The sequence below is a fragment of the Clarias gariepinus genome, chromosome 3 (assembly GCF_024256425.1).
Source record: "Clarias gariepinus isolate MV-2021 ecotype Netherlands chromosome 3, CGAR_prim_01v2, whole genome shotgun sequence".
NCBI classification, from domain to species: domain Eukaryota; kingdom Metazoa; phylum Chordata; class Actinopteri; order Siluriformes; family Clariidae; genus Clarias; species Clarias gariepinus.
In genome coordinates this window covers 37,092,159-37,109,468 of record NC_071102.1, presented here as the reverse complement: position 1 = coordinate 37,109,468, position 17,310 = coordinate 37,092,159, and the positions used below count along the sequence as shown (strand labels likewise).

The window sequence follows — 17,310 nt, the reverse complement described above, 5'->3', positions numbered from 1 at the left end:
TGAAGACTTTTGCAAGGTGCTGTACAAGTGACATTTGCACAATAAAACTTTATTATTTATTAATAACAGGCTTTAACACAGCAGCGCTGAGCTCACTCTTACTGGCACAGAGGAACACGTGACACAAAACCGGCCAATCAGAGAGACTGGAAGTTCATTCTGATCAGCTGTTCCAGAGAGTGGGTTATGTAGGTTGTGCACACACACAGAGTATTATCACTGATTGGGAAGTTCATATTGAGATGGTGAGAAAACAGGATTCAAAAACACATCTAAAGCAACAGAGAGACTCGCTCAGCCAGAACATTAGAAACTAGTAATATCTTTATTATCATCAGATGATGTCATGTTTTTGATATTATTCGTTGGAGGTATAGTTCTCAGTGTTTTCTAGCTTCCAGATGTTTTGTATCAGTAAATAAACACACACACACAGCGGTCACTACACTGAACAATGCTTTTCTTTATTCATTTTCTGTTTCATTTCATAATGTCTGTTGGACGGGGTTTCTCTTTTTTCATGTTTTTTTCTTTTCAAACTTAAATTTTTTTTGACACACTTATAAAAGACAGCATCTGCATAGAGTCGTCGTCTTAAAGATCCATGGAGAGAGGGGGTAAAGAGTGCGGGCACAGGGGTCAAAGGTCAAGAGGGTATACTGGCACGTCACACTAACTAAACAGAACAGCAAACAGTAGTACGAGAGAAAGAGAGAATGCGAGATAGACAGAGAGAGAGAGAGAGAGCGAGGGAAAGATAGCGTGTTTCTGTGTTTTCTTTTTATACAATACAGTACACACACATACACACACACACAGGGAAAAAAAAGGACACAACGTGGTGATTCCCGCCAAAGTTGCAGCTTGTTAATTGTCCTCCTTAATCTCAATCCGTTTTCCCAGCCCGGTTATTGTCGTCCGTCTCATCCTTTACTGGTGGAAAAAAAAAATGCAGGCGGGTCTATGGTGGTTCACTCATTCAGCCCTTTGCTGAGTATTGCACAGGTTTACGTCTAATGTTAGATCACTGCGTAGTGACTTGTTACACAAATGAACAGGCGAGTGGGAGCTCAACCCTCACTCCGAGCAAAAGCGGGATGATGGGGACGCAGTCTCATGCGGAAAAGCGTCCACATGAGACGGACTTCACCTCTGCCCAAAATATTGTAAAATCAAATTTTGCAGAATCGATTATCAGCCAAGCAAAAAAAGATTTAATAATCGCTAATCTACAGCTGCGTCTACACTCGCAGACCTTGCGCTTTTAATTAGGGAGACGAGCGACTGCGTTTATTCATCCAGAGCGCCAGAGATAAACCGTGACCTTTGACCCCGGCTGCTGTTTTTCGTTTCCACCTGCGAGAGAGAGAGAGAGAAATGGAGGAAGCACGTTTCTCAGAGTCTCCTCCGGAGAACTCTGAGCGTATTTGTTTCAAACTAACCGCCTGGAGGTCGGATCTGTCTCAAATTCATCCAGATAAATTTCAAAAATAAAAGCTGCAGGCGGACGGAGAGACGGATACCCGGGGCGGGAAAAAAATAAACAACAAGAAAAAAAACAAGAAGTGTCAACTTTGACAGGAACCGCTGAGATTGTTTTATACATAGACATGCAGGTCTTTTTTAATCTCTCTTTAAATTATTTACAATAATTACAGACACAAAGATCCAGATCGGTTCGACTAAATCGCAAGCAAATATCGTCAACGTGACTCTTAGTGCGACTTCCTCAGATCGGATTGGTCGCTCAGCATTTTCCATTATTCATATCCTCCTCCTCTTCCTCATCCCCTCCCCCTTTGCAAAACGTCACTGGATTTTATTTTATATTTTTTCTGATTATGAGATATATGTGATTTATAAATATCCTCTGCGCTCCTTCATAAACACCGGAGCGCAGAAACACTGTCCCCAAAGTGGAGTGGGGAAATCCACTGACACATTGACAAACAAGGACAGAAATCAAAGGAAAAAAAAACAAACAATTATAATATTTTAAAAAGCAAACAAAACAAACAAAAGCTAAACATTTGAGGTCGCTGAAAGTCACAAAACAAAAATGTATGCTTTTTTCCTTTTGTACAATTTTGTGAAATTTCTTAACAAACTCAAAAAAAAAACTTACACTTAACTCATCTCTTACTTACAAAAAATTATTATTAAATACATACATACATAAATAAATAAATATATAAATAAATATATTTATAAAGAGTGAGAAATCTTTCATCCAGGTCAGCGCCCACATTATTGTCAGTGTTATTATCTGTATGATGATTCTGGGTTTAATATCTGATGATGTCTCTGAGCAGAGAGGACATGTGATAAAATGTGAGATTAGACGTCACCGCCGACCGAAAATATAAACCGCTGCCTTCTGAGCAACTGCAAAAGCTTAAAACGGCTAACAAGCGAAAAAACGTCTGAGTTCATTCATAAATAAGCAGCTTAGCAAATTATCAAGTTAGCATAAATCTCTGAGTTTTATTACTCACACACACGCTTACACAAAACAGGTATGATAAAAAAGACGCACAGTGGAAAAAGGAACCTCCAGAACCCACAGCACCGTCTCGGAGCCCTTACATTTATCCCCAGCTCTCTATCTGTTATTTTTGCACTTAAAAACCAATATAAGTCAAGATAAGTTATGAAAACAGAACCTGACTCAGTGTGTGTGAGTAATAAAGACCCCTCCCCCACCACAACCTGGTAGATAAAAGCTGGACTGTGTGATGGTGTGTGTTCTCGGACTGTAAAGTGCACACTTGATCAATAAGTCATCATGCAAAAACCGACCAATCAGACGTTGCATGCCTTTTTGACGAAGAGTAAAAAATAAACAGCAACGACAACGACGCGCATATCGAACCCCATACGTGTACGCGTCTGACACTCAACACACACACACACACACACACACATGACTAAACCATGCTGCAGTGAGATACAACACACACCATATTACAGTGACTCACAAATACTAATATCATATGCGCCTTAGAGCAGAGCGAGGGTCGCGGTTCGAACGGAGGGACTCTAACATGCCCCCATGTGGACTGGAGCATCTGATAAACATCAGGTTTATATATTCTCATCTAGCGGGATTCGGCACTGTCGCCACGTTTATCTCCCCGTCACTGGGTCCCAAAGTCCGCACATAACACCACTGACTGCTAGTATGGGTTCCACTGAAATGGGGAAATAGGGGCGGAGCCATTTCAGTTGAAGGAGCTGATGAAAGGCAGAGCTTCACATACATTTAGGGATTTTTGTTTTTCTTGAAGTGAAGCGTCGCTATCATTAATATTAAAAAGAACAATGTATGGATTGACATCATGTTAAAAAAAAAAGTGCTGATGCGTCCATGCGTCAGCCAATCAGAGACGGTCTTTGGCAAAGCTTTAGGAATTCATGTTGGGTTTGAAGAAGGTGAAGCAGAAACTAAACACATCTCCGCCTCAAGTCAAAAATAAAAGTTATAAATATAAAAAGTATATATTCACCTATAGAGATCATGTGATATCTTGGTCTCCGCCCATAAACACACCCCCTACAGATGAGTAACGCTTTTACTTGTAGGGTGGTGCTGAAAAATTTGGGACGCAGCCTGAAATCAGTCACAAAGAAATGAACGAAAAAGACTTTAAGATATTAAACAACACAAAACAAAAAAAATCTTAATTAAAAAAGCGATTTGATGCTTTAAAACATCGGAAATAAAAATAAAGCAGCAGTGGTGTTGCATATGCACATAGAAATTAAAATGAAATATTACTAAACCTTAATCTAGTCGTGTGCTAATCTGTTAATGTTCTCTAGAATTCATTTACATTTTATTTATAGTGCTTTCCACTCTCCGTGTTAACGTTATTAAAAGCAGGAGCGTCTCTGTATGAAAGCTGCATAGTTTAACACGTCTCTCTTGGTGGCACGTTATATACCTGTGCTAGCATGACCACGTGTTCACGCGACCTGTTTGTAACTTTTTTTGGTTTATTAAAACTAAACGCGGTGCTGTTGTATTAAAGGACGAGTCCCTCCTGACGAACCCGTGACCGTTAGCGTTTCTCACGCCCCCTTGAGAGGAGGTGCGCGAGCTAAAGGTTCGAACACAAGCCAGCCAATGGCGCTGTCCTGGAATAAACACCCTGGAGAAAAAAAAAAACATAAATAAAAAAAAAAAGTAAAAAGAAAAACAACAACAAAGAATTTGAATAAAAGAAGAAGAAGCAAATGAAGAGCGTTATATTTGTACAGGTGTTTAAACCCATGTGCTGTTTCTCCTGTTCAATACATTTACATGTACAGTGTGTGTGTGTAAATAGAACATTTATAATCTATTCAATCCCTTCTCTTCTCATATATGGTTTAATCCGCTAGTTATATTTTAGTTTTTTTTGGTGTGTTTTTGTTTTTATGTGATTTATAACGCAACAGGAGTTTTTGTATCTCCTAGCGGTGTGAGAGTATATATATATATATATATATATATATATATACGTGTGTGTGTATGTGTGTGTGTTTGCTCCTCTTCGTCAGCACTCTGCGAGTCTAGAAGCCCAGAGTTCCTCCGATAGTGGATGCCAGGACCACGCCCAAGATTACACAGCAGATGATGATCATAATCTTCTTCTGCAAAAACCACATACAAACACACTCATGAGTGTTTCACACTTTTTACATTGTCTCTGGGTTTCCTTTTGACTCTGTGGCTCAAAGTAGTTTCTGTAATTGAAACGCTTGAGTCATTTGTAACACGGCCAGTAACAGAGATTCTACACTCTAACAATAGATTATTTACAGCGTGACAGAGATTACAGGCAAGTGCTGTTACAATGTTACGGTCATTAGAGCAAAACAGTTGGTATAATGTAACAGTCATTTCAGCATGAAAAATCAGTACAGTGTAACAGTTAGTATATAGTAGTATTTGTTACAATGTAGCAGTCAATACAATGTAACAGTCATTACAATGTTACCTTGCGCGCCTGACTCTGGTATTTAACAGCCTTCTTGGTGTCAGAAACGGCTCGCTCTACATAATCCACCGAATGTTCAACATTATACTCGATTCTGTCAATCATCTCCCCCTGAAAACACACACACACATAGAGTTTGCATTAGTAGGTTGTCTTACACACACTCCTTTTCCCAGTACCTCCAATTAATGTGACCGGTACCTGGCTCTCCACCAGCATGGCCATGTCCACAAACATGTCGTGCAGCTCGCGGATGCTGTTCTCCAGCTTGATGATCTCTGTGTGACGAGTCTCAATCTCGTTCAGGGCCTGTTTGGTCATCTGGGAGTCCATTTTAATCTACAGAAAAAACGGCCAGCGTTACTGATAAAAATAATTAATAACGAGCGCCTGAGTATAGGTGAGGCTGTTTACACTGGTGGGCCAAGAACACAAAACCTGTACTTTAGTGAGAGACCCCATTTAAATTATTACCGCAGTACAAGCAGAAGCCCTCTGTTTACATTTCTGATTATTAAAAAAGTACAAAGGTATCCGCCTTCGGTTGTACTTGACTATTAAAAGCAGTGAGTCAATAAAGACTTAACGTCATGCTGAATATAGGTAAATCTCTCTCTCTGCTTTCGGAATCATTTGGGAGAGGTCATGTTTTTGTTTTATTTCTTTAGCACCTAAAAACCATTCATGGATCAGGTGAACTATTAGGTTAATACCCCACATCAAACATTACATGTTTGAAAAATCTGTTCAGTAAATGAGCCATGGGTTCTGGTCAGTGCTGACAGTGAAAAAGCTCAAACACCTGCTACTTGATTGGGTGTGTCTGAGTGGGAAGGCAAACAACCTTAAAGCGTTAATTAAATATAACAGCCAGCAGGTGGCGATATTATCGCTTCTGGTACAGTTTCCCCCCCCCCAAAAAAAACCTTAAAATGCCAGATTTGGGATAGTCGGGCAAAATGTAGGGAGTACCTAATGCCTGCTTTTAATAGAAATACACCAGAATAAAAAGTGCTGAATTTCTTCATAATTGTATCTGAGTAGAAAGTAAAAGTTACAAAATAAAACTTAAAATTACTCTTAGAAAGAACACGATTCATAATACGCTTTTAAAAGCCCAATTCTTGAAACATTTGTTCTTTAATACATTAACTAGCAAAGTGAAGCACATGGTTCAGGTTATGGCATAGCGGCTTTCTTGCTTACATCATCAGTGAAGACGGCGAGCTTCCCGCTCTCAAGCATGTCCTCCAGCTCCTCGTTGGTGGTCGTTCTTCCAGCTGATGGAAGAATCAATTCAATTCAATTCAATTTTATTTGTATAGCGCTTTTAACAATTGACATTGTCGCAAAGCAGCTTGACACAATCAAAAGAATTATTTAAGTTTGTATGAAATGTGAATGTGTATGAATCAAAATGATAATATTGTCTCTGATGAGCAAGCTGAGGACGACGGCGACAGTGGCTAGGAAAAACTCCCTAAGATGGGATAATAAAATGGTTTGAATAACACAAGCTTGGTGTGCTAACTTAAGCTAAAACGTTTGCGTGTGTGCTGTGTGTGTGACTCACTGATCTCCAGCTGTCTCTGAATGCGGTCTTTGCAGCGATCTCTGTATTTGGACTGCGTCGTGTTGTACTCGGTCATCACCTCCACAAACTTGCGCGACAGGGTGGAATGCTGAGAGACGAGAAACAAAGCAATTTAGCAAACCGGCCTACATACAAACTAGCATTTTAAAGAGAAGAAAGAATATGGACAGAACAGACTGGGTCCAATAGGATAAAAAAAAAGGAATAGTGTACAGAGAGCATTGTGAAAGAATTTTTTTATTTTTTTATTTTTTAACAATAATACAATTTAGTAATGATCTAAGCAAGAAATTGAATTAACTTGCTGCAGTGACTGAATTCTTTGTTAATTCCATTTCCGACCAGCAGAGGGAGCCTGAATACAGAGAGCCTGACTACATAAAGGCTGTGTCCCAAATCACACACTGCTGCACTATCTGCATATTTTGCACTTGGTCAGGGTTTGGGCCATTACTCATTGTATTATTGTTACTGTATATATACAGTAACAATAACACAACACACACACACACACACTCCAGATGTGATTTATGACTATTTTTCTGTTCTTATTTGTGTGTAAATCATCATGTGTAGTCACCCACCAGCTGTTATAAAGTCAAGCAGTACAGAGAATCTCTAAAGTCAGGAGCCACAATTGTTTTAAAGGATGAAATAAAAATGGCGCCCATCATCAGCTTATGAGCACCAGTGATGAGTGAATTTGAGCTGTGTGTGTGTACACGAGTGGGTGTGTGAATGAAACACTGAAGCAGAATAAAACCGTTTCTAATCCTCGCTTGCCTCTACAAAAAACTTCCATGGCACGGTGTTATGTAATCCTGTGGGATCTGAGAGACGCAGCCTCCTCGCTGTGGAGAATACGCGTCTAAAAATGGCCTTCAGCATTGAGACGCTCTGACTGCAGCACGCCGAGCCTGTACCTCTGAGTGTGTGTTCAATTATTTACAATCGTTTACTACAGTAATGTTAAAGGAATGAGAAAGGGAGAGAAAGTTTCTCTCATTGTGGTTAAGTGCCGCAAGTAAGCAAAAGGCTAATCTCTTTGCTACAAAGTACGCTAAAACACAGCTAGCGTCCATAACCTGCGTTTTTCAAACATCAGCACCGCGTTTAATGTCATAAACCTAATGAGATCAACAATCTATGCAGAGCTAAATTTTTTTTTATATGATTTACATTTTCTCACCTGCATGTCTTCACATTCTAAACACTTACTCACCTGTGTCTTACGGATTCGCAGGTCTGCTGATGATCTGTTCATCACCTCCTCCTGTTCAATGCTTTGCTCGATTGCTGAGGGAAGAAAATGTAACACTTTTGTACTATTAAACAAATTATAAGCGCCAATAATAAAATTAATAAATACAAATACAACACTGTACTAATTCAGTGCTTTTTTTTTTTAAACTGTAGTTATTAAAGCAATGCCACATTAATGATGAATAATAAACATTACCTTTTAATTTTAAGCGTACTTTATTTGCTGTCTTCTTAATGTCAGCTGTGAGATCCTCCAACTCCTGCTTGGTTTCTTATTAAAGACAGACAGACAGGAGGGTTAGACACGTTTTTTTTCTCGGCCTGATGTAAAATAGCATTACATTTACACACACACACACGTACATATGCGAACACACTTGTATTCAAAAGTATTGGAACAGCGAGATTAATTCTGTTGTTTTGCTCGACACTGAAGACATTTCAGTTTGAGATCAGAAGATGATCATGAGATGATGGATCAGAATTCCAGCTTCAGGTCCTGATGTTTAACTCTAAACGTGTTTAACAGCGTAGAACGAAGCAAGGCTTGGTGTCAGACCTTGCAATTCTCGGTTGAGCAAAAGTATTGGAACAGCTTTAAAGTAAACGAAAGTAAATATAACACCTGGTTGCGTGCCACCCCCCCCCCCCCCCTATACTAAATGCATCGCGCTGGTGACCTAATGACTTTACCGCACGGCTGCTCTTTTCTTTTTTGATGCTTTTTCCGGGTTTTTAGCACAGCTTCATTCAGGTGGTGTGTGTTTTGTGAGGTTTCCCTCTTCCGTTTCCTCTTCAGGAGGAGAAATAGCTTGCTTTTCTTCCACAGGTCTTCAGGATCTGGTCTTCATTTTTTTTTTTTTTTTTTTTTAAGAACAATCGCAGTCTATCAGGACACATCTGGGCAACATGTAACACCTGTCAGACACGTGTTCCAATATTTTTGATCATGTACGAAGCTTGGCTTCACAGATACGATGTCGTGTTCTAAGCTGCTTAACATGTCTTAACTGAATATTTTAGGAAATTATCTGATGTTCTTTTCTTCTCAGCATGTTCATAAAGAGTAATTATTATAGCGCTTAGACCAGCGCAGCCTTTGACCCTCTCTCATCAGCTAGGTGTTCCCACCTGGATATAGATATATTTGTTTGGTTTTTCACACCACTTTGTGTGAACTCTAAAGACTGGTTGGTGTGAAAATCCCAGCAGGAGATCAACGGTTTCTGGAATTCTCACACCAGCAAACCTGAAACAACCCGTACCACGGAGAGTTTTTCCCCATTCTGATGTCTGATGTGAAGACTAGCCGAAGCACCTGACCTGTATCTGCATGATTGTAAGGGTTGTGCTGATGCCACCTGATTAGCAGAAAAGATAACTGCGAGAATGTGCAGGGGGTGTTCCTAATAAAGTGGACGGTGAGCATATAAATATAGATAGATAGATTACAGTAAAAGTCAAAGACAGGAGGGCAGATAATGAAGAACCTCACACCTGCAGTGTGTGTGTGTGTGTGTGTGTGTGTGTGTGTGTGTGTGTGTGTGTTCGCGCATTGCAGTGGTAGAACTCACTCTGTGTCCTTCATGCAGCATGCAGTAAAAAGAAATTGAGGAAAAGCAGAAGGAAGAATGGGGAAAACAAAAACAATAAAAATAAAATAAAAGCAAGCATGCAGTGAGTCAGTACTGTAACCACACACATGCGATATGAAAATGAATCACACATCAGTAAGAGTAAGTGTGTGGTTACGGCCCACTCTCGGCCCACACAACACCCCGCAACAGAAAAATAACATTGGAGAATTCTTTTTAAAAAAGATATATTAAAAGAGAGAGCAATAAAGAGACAGAAAGAGAGAGAGAGAGAGAAAGAGAGAGAGCGAGAGAAAGAGAGAGAGCGAGAGAGAAAGACCAGTAGAAGAAGTGAAATGAATTAACGAACCTGTTCAAGAAATTAAACCTAGTTTAGGAAGTTCTGCCCTCTGACATACCCAAATCCTCCTCCCAAAATCCTCAACATCTCATACACAGTGAAGACCAAAAATGTTCATACAATGACAAAGTTGTTCATCGTCCTTGATGCTTGGCAGCTCCACGGCCAGATGTGAGTTCCCCTCTCACGTACAAGTGAGCTGATATTTGCTGAAATGTGGAAAATGTCCAAAGAGCTGCTAGCGAAGTAAACCTTTGAAACGAACCCCCCAGGTGAAGAACATCTTTGAGGATCAGAGAACAGTCTCAACAACCAGGAGAAGACGTCACCAGAGAACGTACAGAGAACACAAGGAGAACATACAGCACGAAAAGCACTACATTGGAGAGAGGGAAGTGCTAAAGATCTGAAGTACACCAGTTTATCTCTGACAGCTGATTGGGGTCACCTTTATGGGTTCCCCTGCATTTACTGATGACAGGACTGCTGAGGAACACAAAATGTACAGGGTGATCCACCCAGATGCTGCACACTTCACTGGATGGAGCTTCACACTGTAGAAGGCTTTGATGTCTACTTTAAAAGCAACCCGAGATGTATTAAAGGTAAAGAAAAGGAATGTTCTTCAGCGGTCGAGTTCATCATCTGAGCTGAATGTCACTGAGCTGCATTTCACTTGGTCGAACCCCCCAAGAACAAGCAGTAACTAAACAGGGCTGCAGTAAACACCTGGCATCGCTTCAGAGAATGTCCAGCATTTGATGGTCATTAACTCCAAAAGATCTCCAACCAAGTGTTAATGTCTGACTTTCATGCAATTGATTATTTTTTACATTAACGCTAAAATAAATAAATAAATAAATAAATAAGATGTCCAAATGCTCATGGGGGGGCCAGTATTTACAGTCACGTGCCCGTCAGATTGTCAGAGGAAGTGTGTGTGCGAGTCTTTAAGGGGAAGTGTGTGAGTCTTTAAGCAGAAGTGTGTGAGTCTTTAAGGGGAAGTGTGTGAGTCTTTAAGGGAAAGTGTGTTAGTCTTTAAGGGAAAGTGTGTGAGTCTTTAAGGGAAAGAGTGTGAGTCTTTAAGGGAAAGAGTGTGAGTCTTTAAGGGGAAGTGTGTGAGTCTTTAAGGGAAAGTGTGTGAGTCTTTAAGGGAAAGTGTGTGAGTCTTTATGGGGAAGTGTGTGAGTCTTTAAGGCAAAGTGTGTGAGTCTTTAAGGCAAAGTGTGTGAGTCTTTAAGGGAAAGGGTGTTAGTCTTTAAGGCAAAGTGTGTGAGTCTTTAAGGGAAAGGGTGTTAGTCTTTAAGGGGAAGTGTGTGAGTCTTTATGGGGAAGTGTGTAAGTCTTTAAGGGAAAGTGTGTGAGTCTTTAAGGGGAAGTGTGTGAGTCTTTAAGGCAAAGTGTGTGAGTCTTTAAGGCAAAGTGTGTGAGTCTTTAAGGGAAAGGGTGTTAGTCTTTAAGGGGAAGTGTGTGAGTCTTTAAGGCAAAGTGTGTGAGTCTTTAAGGCAAAGTGTGTGAGTCTTTAAGGGAAAGGGTGTTAGTCTTTAAGGGGAAGTGTGTGAGTCTTTATGGGGAAGTGTGTAAGTCTTTAAGGGAAAGTGTGTGAGTCTTTAAGGGGAAATATCTTTGAGTGTATAGCATGCTGCTGGAGGTAGACGGAGTCAGTACTCACTCTCGTCAGGATTGGGAGCGGCCAGGATGGCGCTGTGCTGTTTCTTCACCTGCTCCACGTCCTCCGACAGCTTCTCAATGTAGCCCCGGATCTCCTCCACCTGCACACACACACACAGTACACCACTTTACACCTGTAATATGATTAGTGCTGGGTTTGTCTCAGACCCACAGGTCATATTTTATTATTATTTTCACTAATCTTGTTATTATTAATCGATAGTTTTTATTATTAATCACATTAACCTTATTATTAATTACATTTTACAACACCTCTACACTATAACTATATACTGTAACGAAAGCGTAAAATGTTTTCTCTAAAGGTACACAGTGTGTACAATATAAATGATCTTGAAATACACAAACAGACCCAGAAGGGGGCGCAGTGCTGTGACATAATGGAATTAAACAATATCTGACACTAACACTGAACTTTTTTTTTTTAATATTATCTGCTTCATGACCTCACACCACATTAAACACGTCACACACGCACACATGCGCGCACACACACACACACACACAGAGATCTGCATGGTGTTCCATTTCTATCTGCTCATTCTTTGTGCTGCTTATTGTAGCCATAGTGGCAAATTTCCAAAACACTCAAGAGTTAATTTCCCACAATGCACCAGGACAGTTTCAGTGAAAAAATGGTGTACACAGAATACCCATAATGCACTGTGGTGTGTGTGTGTCTGTTTGTGTGTGAGGAAGAGAAGTAGGGCACTACAATGTACTCCCAACAGACGGCAGCCTGGACGTCTAACACTGCACTTTCTGAAGCTGAGGTGTGGGTCTTTTTTTGGGAGTTTTTTTGGGTTGTTTATTATTTGCAGTAAGTGTAACTATTGATTATTTACCTGCTCGAAGAACTCATCCATAAAGTTTCCTCGGTCAATGTGAACGACTTCCTCATCATCATCACTGTCCTTAGCCTGAAACACAAAACAATCAACTGTTACACACTCATCGCTCTCTCACATGCACACACACACACACTTATTAAATTCACTTTAACTAAAAATATCAAATCATTTACATTTAGGCATTTGGCAGATGCTCTTATCCAGAGCGACTTACATTTTTATCTCATTACACATCTGAGCAGTTGAGGGTTAAGGGCCTTGCTCAAGGGCCCAACAGTGGCAACTTGGTGGTTGTGGGGTTTGAACCTGGGATCTTCCGAACCGTAGTCCCAAACCACACCCCCATTTATTATATAACAATGTGAGCGTGTCCCAAACAACAAACCCTATTCACTATATACATTTTAGGCGTGTGCCAAACTGCACCCCTATTTACTATATACATTGTAGGAGTGTCCCAAACCACCCCCCGCATTCGCCATATGCGCTGTAGGAGTGTCCCAAACCGCACCCCCTATTCACTATATACATTGTGAGCATGTCCCAAACCACACACCCTATTCATTATATACACAGTGAGAGTGTCCCAAACTGCACCCCCATTCAGTATATCCACTATAGGAGTGTCCCAAACCACACCCCTATTCACTACAGTTTATACACCCTGTGGCCGTGTCCCAAACGTTACACCTGTTCACTATATATACTGTGGGCATGTTCCAAACCACACGTGTGTTATTCAGGCTAACATTGCTAATTGGCTGAAATACAGACAAAATAAATAGATGAATAAATGAAAGCGTTTACACATGATCAGCTCGCACACACACACACACACACACACTCTAGTATACAGTGCTCAGTAGTGAGCACTACAGGAAGGGAAACTCGTTTATGACATGGCAGCTGCGTGAAGGACATGGAATCACACGCTGCTGCTCTTCACATGTTGACCGGAAAAATGGGCCACTGATACACAGATCACATGTAGAGAGACTGCGTGAGTGTGATATAAATAACTCTGTCTGTGTGTGTGTGTGTGTGTGAGAGAGAGAGAGCGCTCTCACATATGGCTTTGTGGGTAGAGAAGCGACGCTAGACAATATTAGCTGAAAGCCCTTTGCATAATCCAGTTTTTATACAAGATACAAATAAAAGAGTTCTTTTATCTTCAGCCAATCAAATTCCATTTCAGCTGTCACATGACCTCCTCGAATGATGGACGCATCATACTAAAAGGACGGCCAGCTTTCAGGTCACACATATAACACAAAACATTGAAGATTTGACGGCTGAACACTCAGAAGAATTAAATTATTTTAATTAATGGCATATTGTCTTTTCAGAAAATGTAGACGAAAAATAAATAGAAGCATCTTGTAATTTGCATCTAAATATGCAAATGAGCCGGCAGTTAAAGAGAGAGCTTACAGACCTTCACGATATGTATGCTGATTAAAGAGAGAGTGATCAATTAAAAAAATGGGATTATAAAACTCTTTCAGGAAGGTAATCCAGCACAGAGTGTGGCAGAAGATGCTGCCTTTCCCAGGCTGCCGTGTCTAATGTGCTGCAAGGGAGAAGGGTATAAAAGGAAAAGATTTGGGAAGAGCAAGGAGGATGTCAAAGGGTCAGGGGGACAGGGTGTTAGAGGGTCAGGACAAAACAAGAGGGCAGAAACAGGAGTCAATGCTTGTGACTGTAAGAGATCATCTGAACGCAGAAAGACACGCACCAGCACTAACACCTCAACAGGAAAAAACAAGGTTCCTGTGGCCTCAAGAGATGCCATCATGGAGTGTGGAGGATTGCATGTAGGTAATGAATCAGGAATCTGCACTCAACAAGGAGATGATCCTGGAGCTTCTGTCTGGTGATGGTCCAAAACAGAAGATGACACACAATCTAATTTTCCCTCAAGTATAATATGGGGTTTCATGGCAGGAAAGAAAGGAGCGGAGATGGAGATTGTTACCTTAACACAAAGCTGAGATTTTAAACACTTTTCTTATTAAGTCAAGTAAAAAATGTTCAGTGATTATGAAGTCATTATTCCGGATGATCAAGCATCTCAGCACAGAGCAAAGAGTGTTTAAGCTTTTCTTCAGGAAAGGCAGATTAGCTTAATGACATAACCAGCAATCAGTTCCATCTCTCTACAACACAATCTGAAATAACTTTTACAGTGCAAATGAAAATAAACCTAAGATTATTGTTTTGCATTAGTGGTGAGAAGGAGCAACAAAATACTTTAATATAATTGTTGTTGTTGATGGTGGTGATAAGCAAATGTCAAAGGAAACCTATTTTCCTTTATGTGTAACTGAACTTTTTTTTTTTTTTTTTTTTTTACTCATTTGAAAAGAAACACTCAGTTTATCCATTTCGTTTCTGTGATAAACTCTTCGGCTCTGTTCCTGACAGCCATCTTGCCATCTGTTCAATGAGTATTTTGAATTTGAGTGAAACAGCGACCCCTAAATACTATGTAGTACAGGAGTGGTGAAACGCGGTATTGCACTTCTAATTTCAGTCCAAAATGGGTGAAAAAAAAAAGTTTAAGGATTGACCAGTCAGATGAGGCTACCATCATGTCACATTCAAACATCTCTCAGGACTATGGCAAGGGAAGCCAGGTGCAGTTTGGCTTCAAAACAACAAATAAGCATTTTTTAAATTAAACTACTACTAAAGCAACAGACAGCAGGCTGGCAGCAAAACTATAGCTGTATACGGAGAGAAAAAAAAGAAGGAATTCTGATTGTTGGTGATGTTCACACATGTGTCTAGCTCATAACACTAAACTCTAAAGCTGTTGTTTTGATGCTTGTGACTGTATATTACGACTATATATTCAATTTTAATAAAATTTTATTTGTATACAAATTTGTTTTAACAATTGACATTGTCGCAAAGCAGCTTTACACAATCAAAAGAATTATTTAAGTTTGTATAAAATGTAAATGTGTATGAATCAAAATGATAAGATTATCCTCTATGAGCAAGCCGAGGACAACGGCGATGGTGGCAAGGAAAAACTCCCTAAGATGGCAATAGGAAGAAACCTTTAAAGAAACCAGACTCAACAGGGAACCCATCCTCATTTGGGTGATAACGGATAGCAGGGATTGTTCTGCATTATACTGGCGGGGCGGCGGCTGACGACCATCATGCTTTGAGCCGAGCGATCTCCCGCAGCTCGGGCCCGCTCGGTAGGTGAGCCTAGCCAGGGCCAGGGACCGCAGGACTACCGCTGCAATGGTATCAGGCCTGAGGACAGCGTACCCCAGCAGCAGTTAAACTAGTTCCGGGGGGCGCCGAGGGGAAGCCTGGTGGATGTAACTTCCAGTCGGGACTTTTGGGAAGTCGCGCTGAGATCTATGTCAACTGTGTGCTAGACGGCGTCTTACTACGGGTGCTCGTGGACACCGGCTCCACTGTTTCACTGCTGCGCTGTAGATTGCTGGGGCAAAGCGAGCGCGGTTGCAGACTGCCTGACCCCGCCTTCAACATTCGCACTGTGTCTGGGAGCTACATGAAGATACGGGCTTGTCACACAGTGCTTCGTGGTAACTTTGGGGTAGCTAGGTTGCTAATACCCAAACCACAGCCGAACATGTTAGTAACACACACCCGGGGGGCGGAACTTCCGGTAGTCGTGCCAGGTAAACATCCGCTAACGCTGACGCTTTATCCAGACTGCCGTGCAGCAAAGTGCGCCGTCGGTACTGCGAGTTAGTGAAAAAGCGCGTGTGCGGTGGCGACAAAGACCAATCCCCGAGACCATCGATCCAGAACATCCCCCTCGCGCAGTCCTCCGGACTCTCTGGCGGTGATCAGCCGAGTCACTGAGTCACCTAGAGCGCCAAGCGTAGTTTCGCCTGTGCCACAGCTGGACCGTGAGGAGGAGGGGGGGCAGGAGAGGGGCCCCGCCCAGCGCTCGCGGGCGCCGCTGCAGGACTTTCGGGTGGGGGCACCTATGGAGCGTATGGGCGTGGACACTCACAGCCGGGGGGCGAGAAATATCCTGTAACCAGTGCTTCTGTTATTTATTATCCAATCTGCACTGTCAGGGCATGCTCGGGGCATAGGGGTCGCCTAGAGGGCTAACTGCCCGGGCGTGGGGTGGGACGATATGGATATAAATTTAAACCAGTTTATTCTGTGACTTGTGATGTCAGAGAATGGACTTGTGACATTTACACCCTGAAAAAAATAGCTGTATTTATCAGCTGCGCTGGTGTTTTAGTGCTGACGCCACCCATAGCGGCGCATGCGCAGTATCAATGAAATGACTTGGCTTAGTTTGTTTACGATGCTAAGCTTTTCTTAGCAACGTTCAGTCTTTTTTTGCTAAATGTGTAAAAGCTCCTGTCTCTGTTTCCTGATGCATAAATGTGTTAAGCTGCGCATCAGAAACGCAGCTCGGCCCCAGGTGCTTAGAAATAATCTAATCCTGCAGGTATGGCTCAAGTCCTGAACCGCAGCACACATCTCATAATCTGTTGTTTAGGTTTGCTATGTTTCATAAAGGACACTGATACTTTTATTCTTTAGTGAATGAATATTTCTGTTTAATAAAATTACTTTCCTCAAAAAAAAAATTTCCATCAGGTCAGCATTATTACTATTGTTAATTTTATTATTATTAATAACAATAATAATAAATAAACATGAGGGAGTTTCTATAATTCCACTATGTCATATTTCATAACTTAATAATAACCTCCTGCTTTAAAATAAACTAGTGTGGTGTGTAAATACTTACAGTATTAAATACATGTTAACGATTACAGTAATGTGTGTGTGTGTGTGTGTGTGTGTGTGTGAGAGAGAGAGAGAGAGAGACAGAGAGAGAGATCACTGATGTATCATATGACTGATCATCAGTGTCCTGACTTTCACTTCCTTGTGTATGTGTTTATCTGCTGGTGAATAATGAATGAGCTTTACTGCTCTCTCACTGTCAAATCTCATGCACAGACACACAAAC

At 41.1% G+C, this 17,310-nt stretch overlaps 1 protein-coding gene across 1 annotated transcript in view; it reads right to left on the bottom strand.

Moving 5' to 3' along the window:
* Positions 1–439: 439 nt before the first annotated feature.
* Positions 440–17,310, bottom strand: part of stx1b (syntaxin 1B) — a 29,348-nt gene continuing 12,477 nt past the window's right edge. The window contains exons 2-10 of the mRNA XM_053493410.1: positions 12,312–12,386; positions 11,447–11,546; positions 8,036–8,110; positions 7,799–7,872; positions 6,556–6,664; positions 6,189–6,262; positions 5,184–5,321; positions 4,983–5,093; positions 440–4,635 (exon numbers count right to left, since the gene is read on the bottom strand). Coding sequence (XP_053349385.1) covers positions 4,555–4,635; positions 4,983–5,093; positions 5,184–5,321; positions 6,189–6,262; positions 6,556–6,664; positions 7,799–7,872; positions 8,036–8,110; positions 11,447–11,546; positions 12,312–12,386 — 837 coding nt within the window. The 3' untranslated portion in view covers positions 440–4,554. The remainder of the gene's footprint in view (positions 4,636–4,982; positions 5,094–5,183; positions 5,322–6,188; positions 6,263–6,555; positions 6,665–7,798; positions 7,873–8,035; positions 8,111–11,446; positions 11,547–12,311; positions 12,387–17,310) is intronic.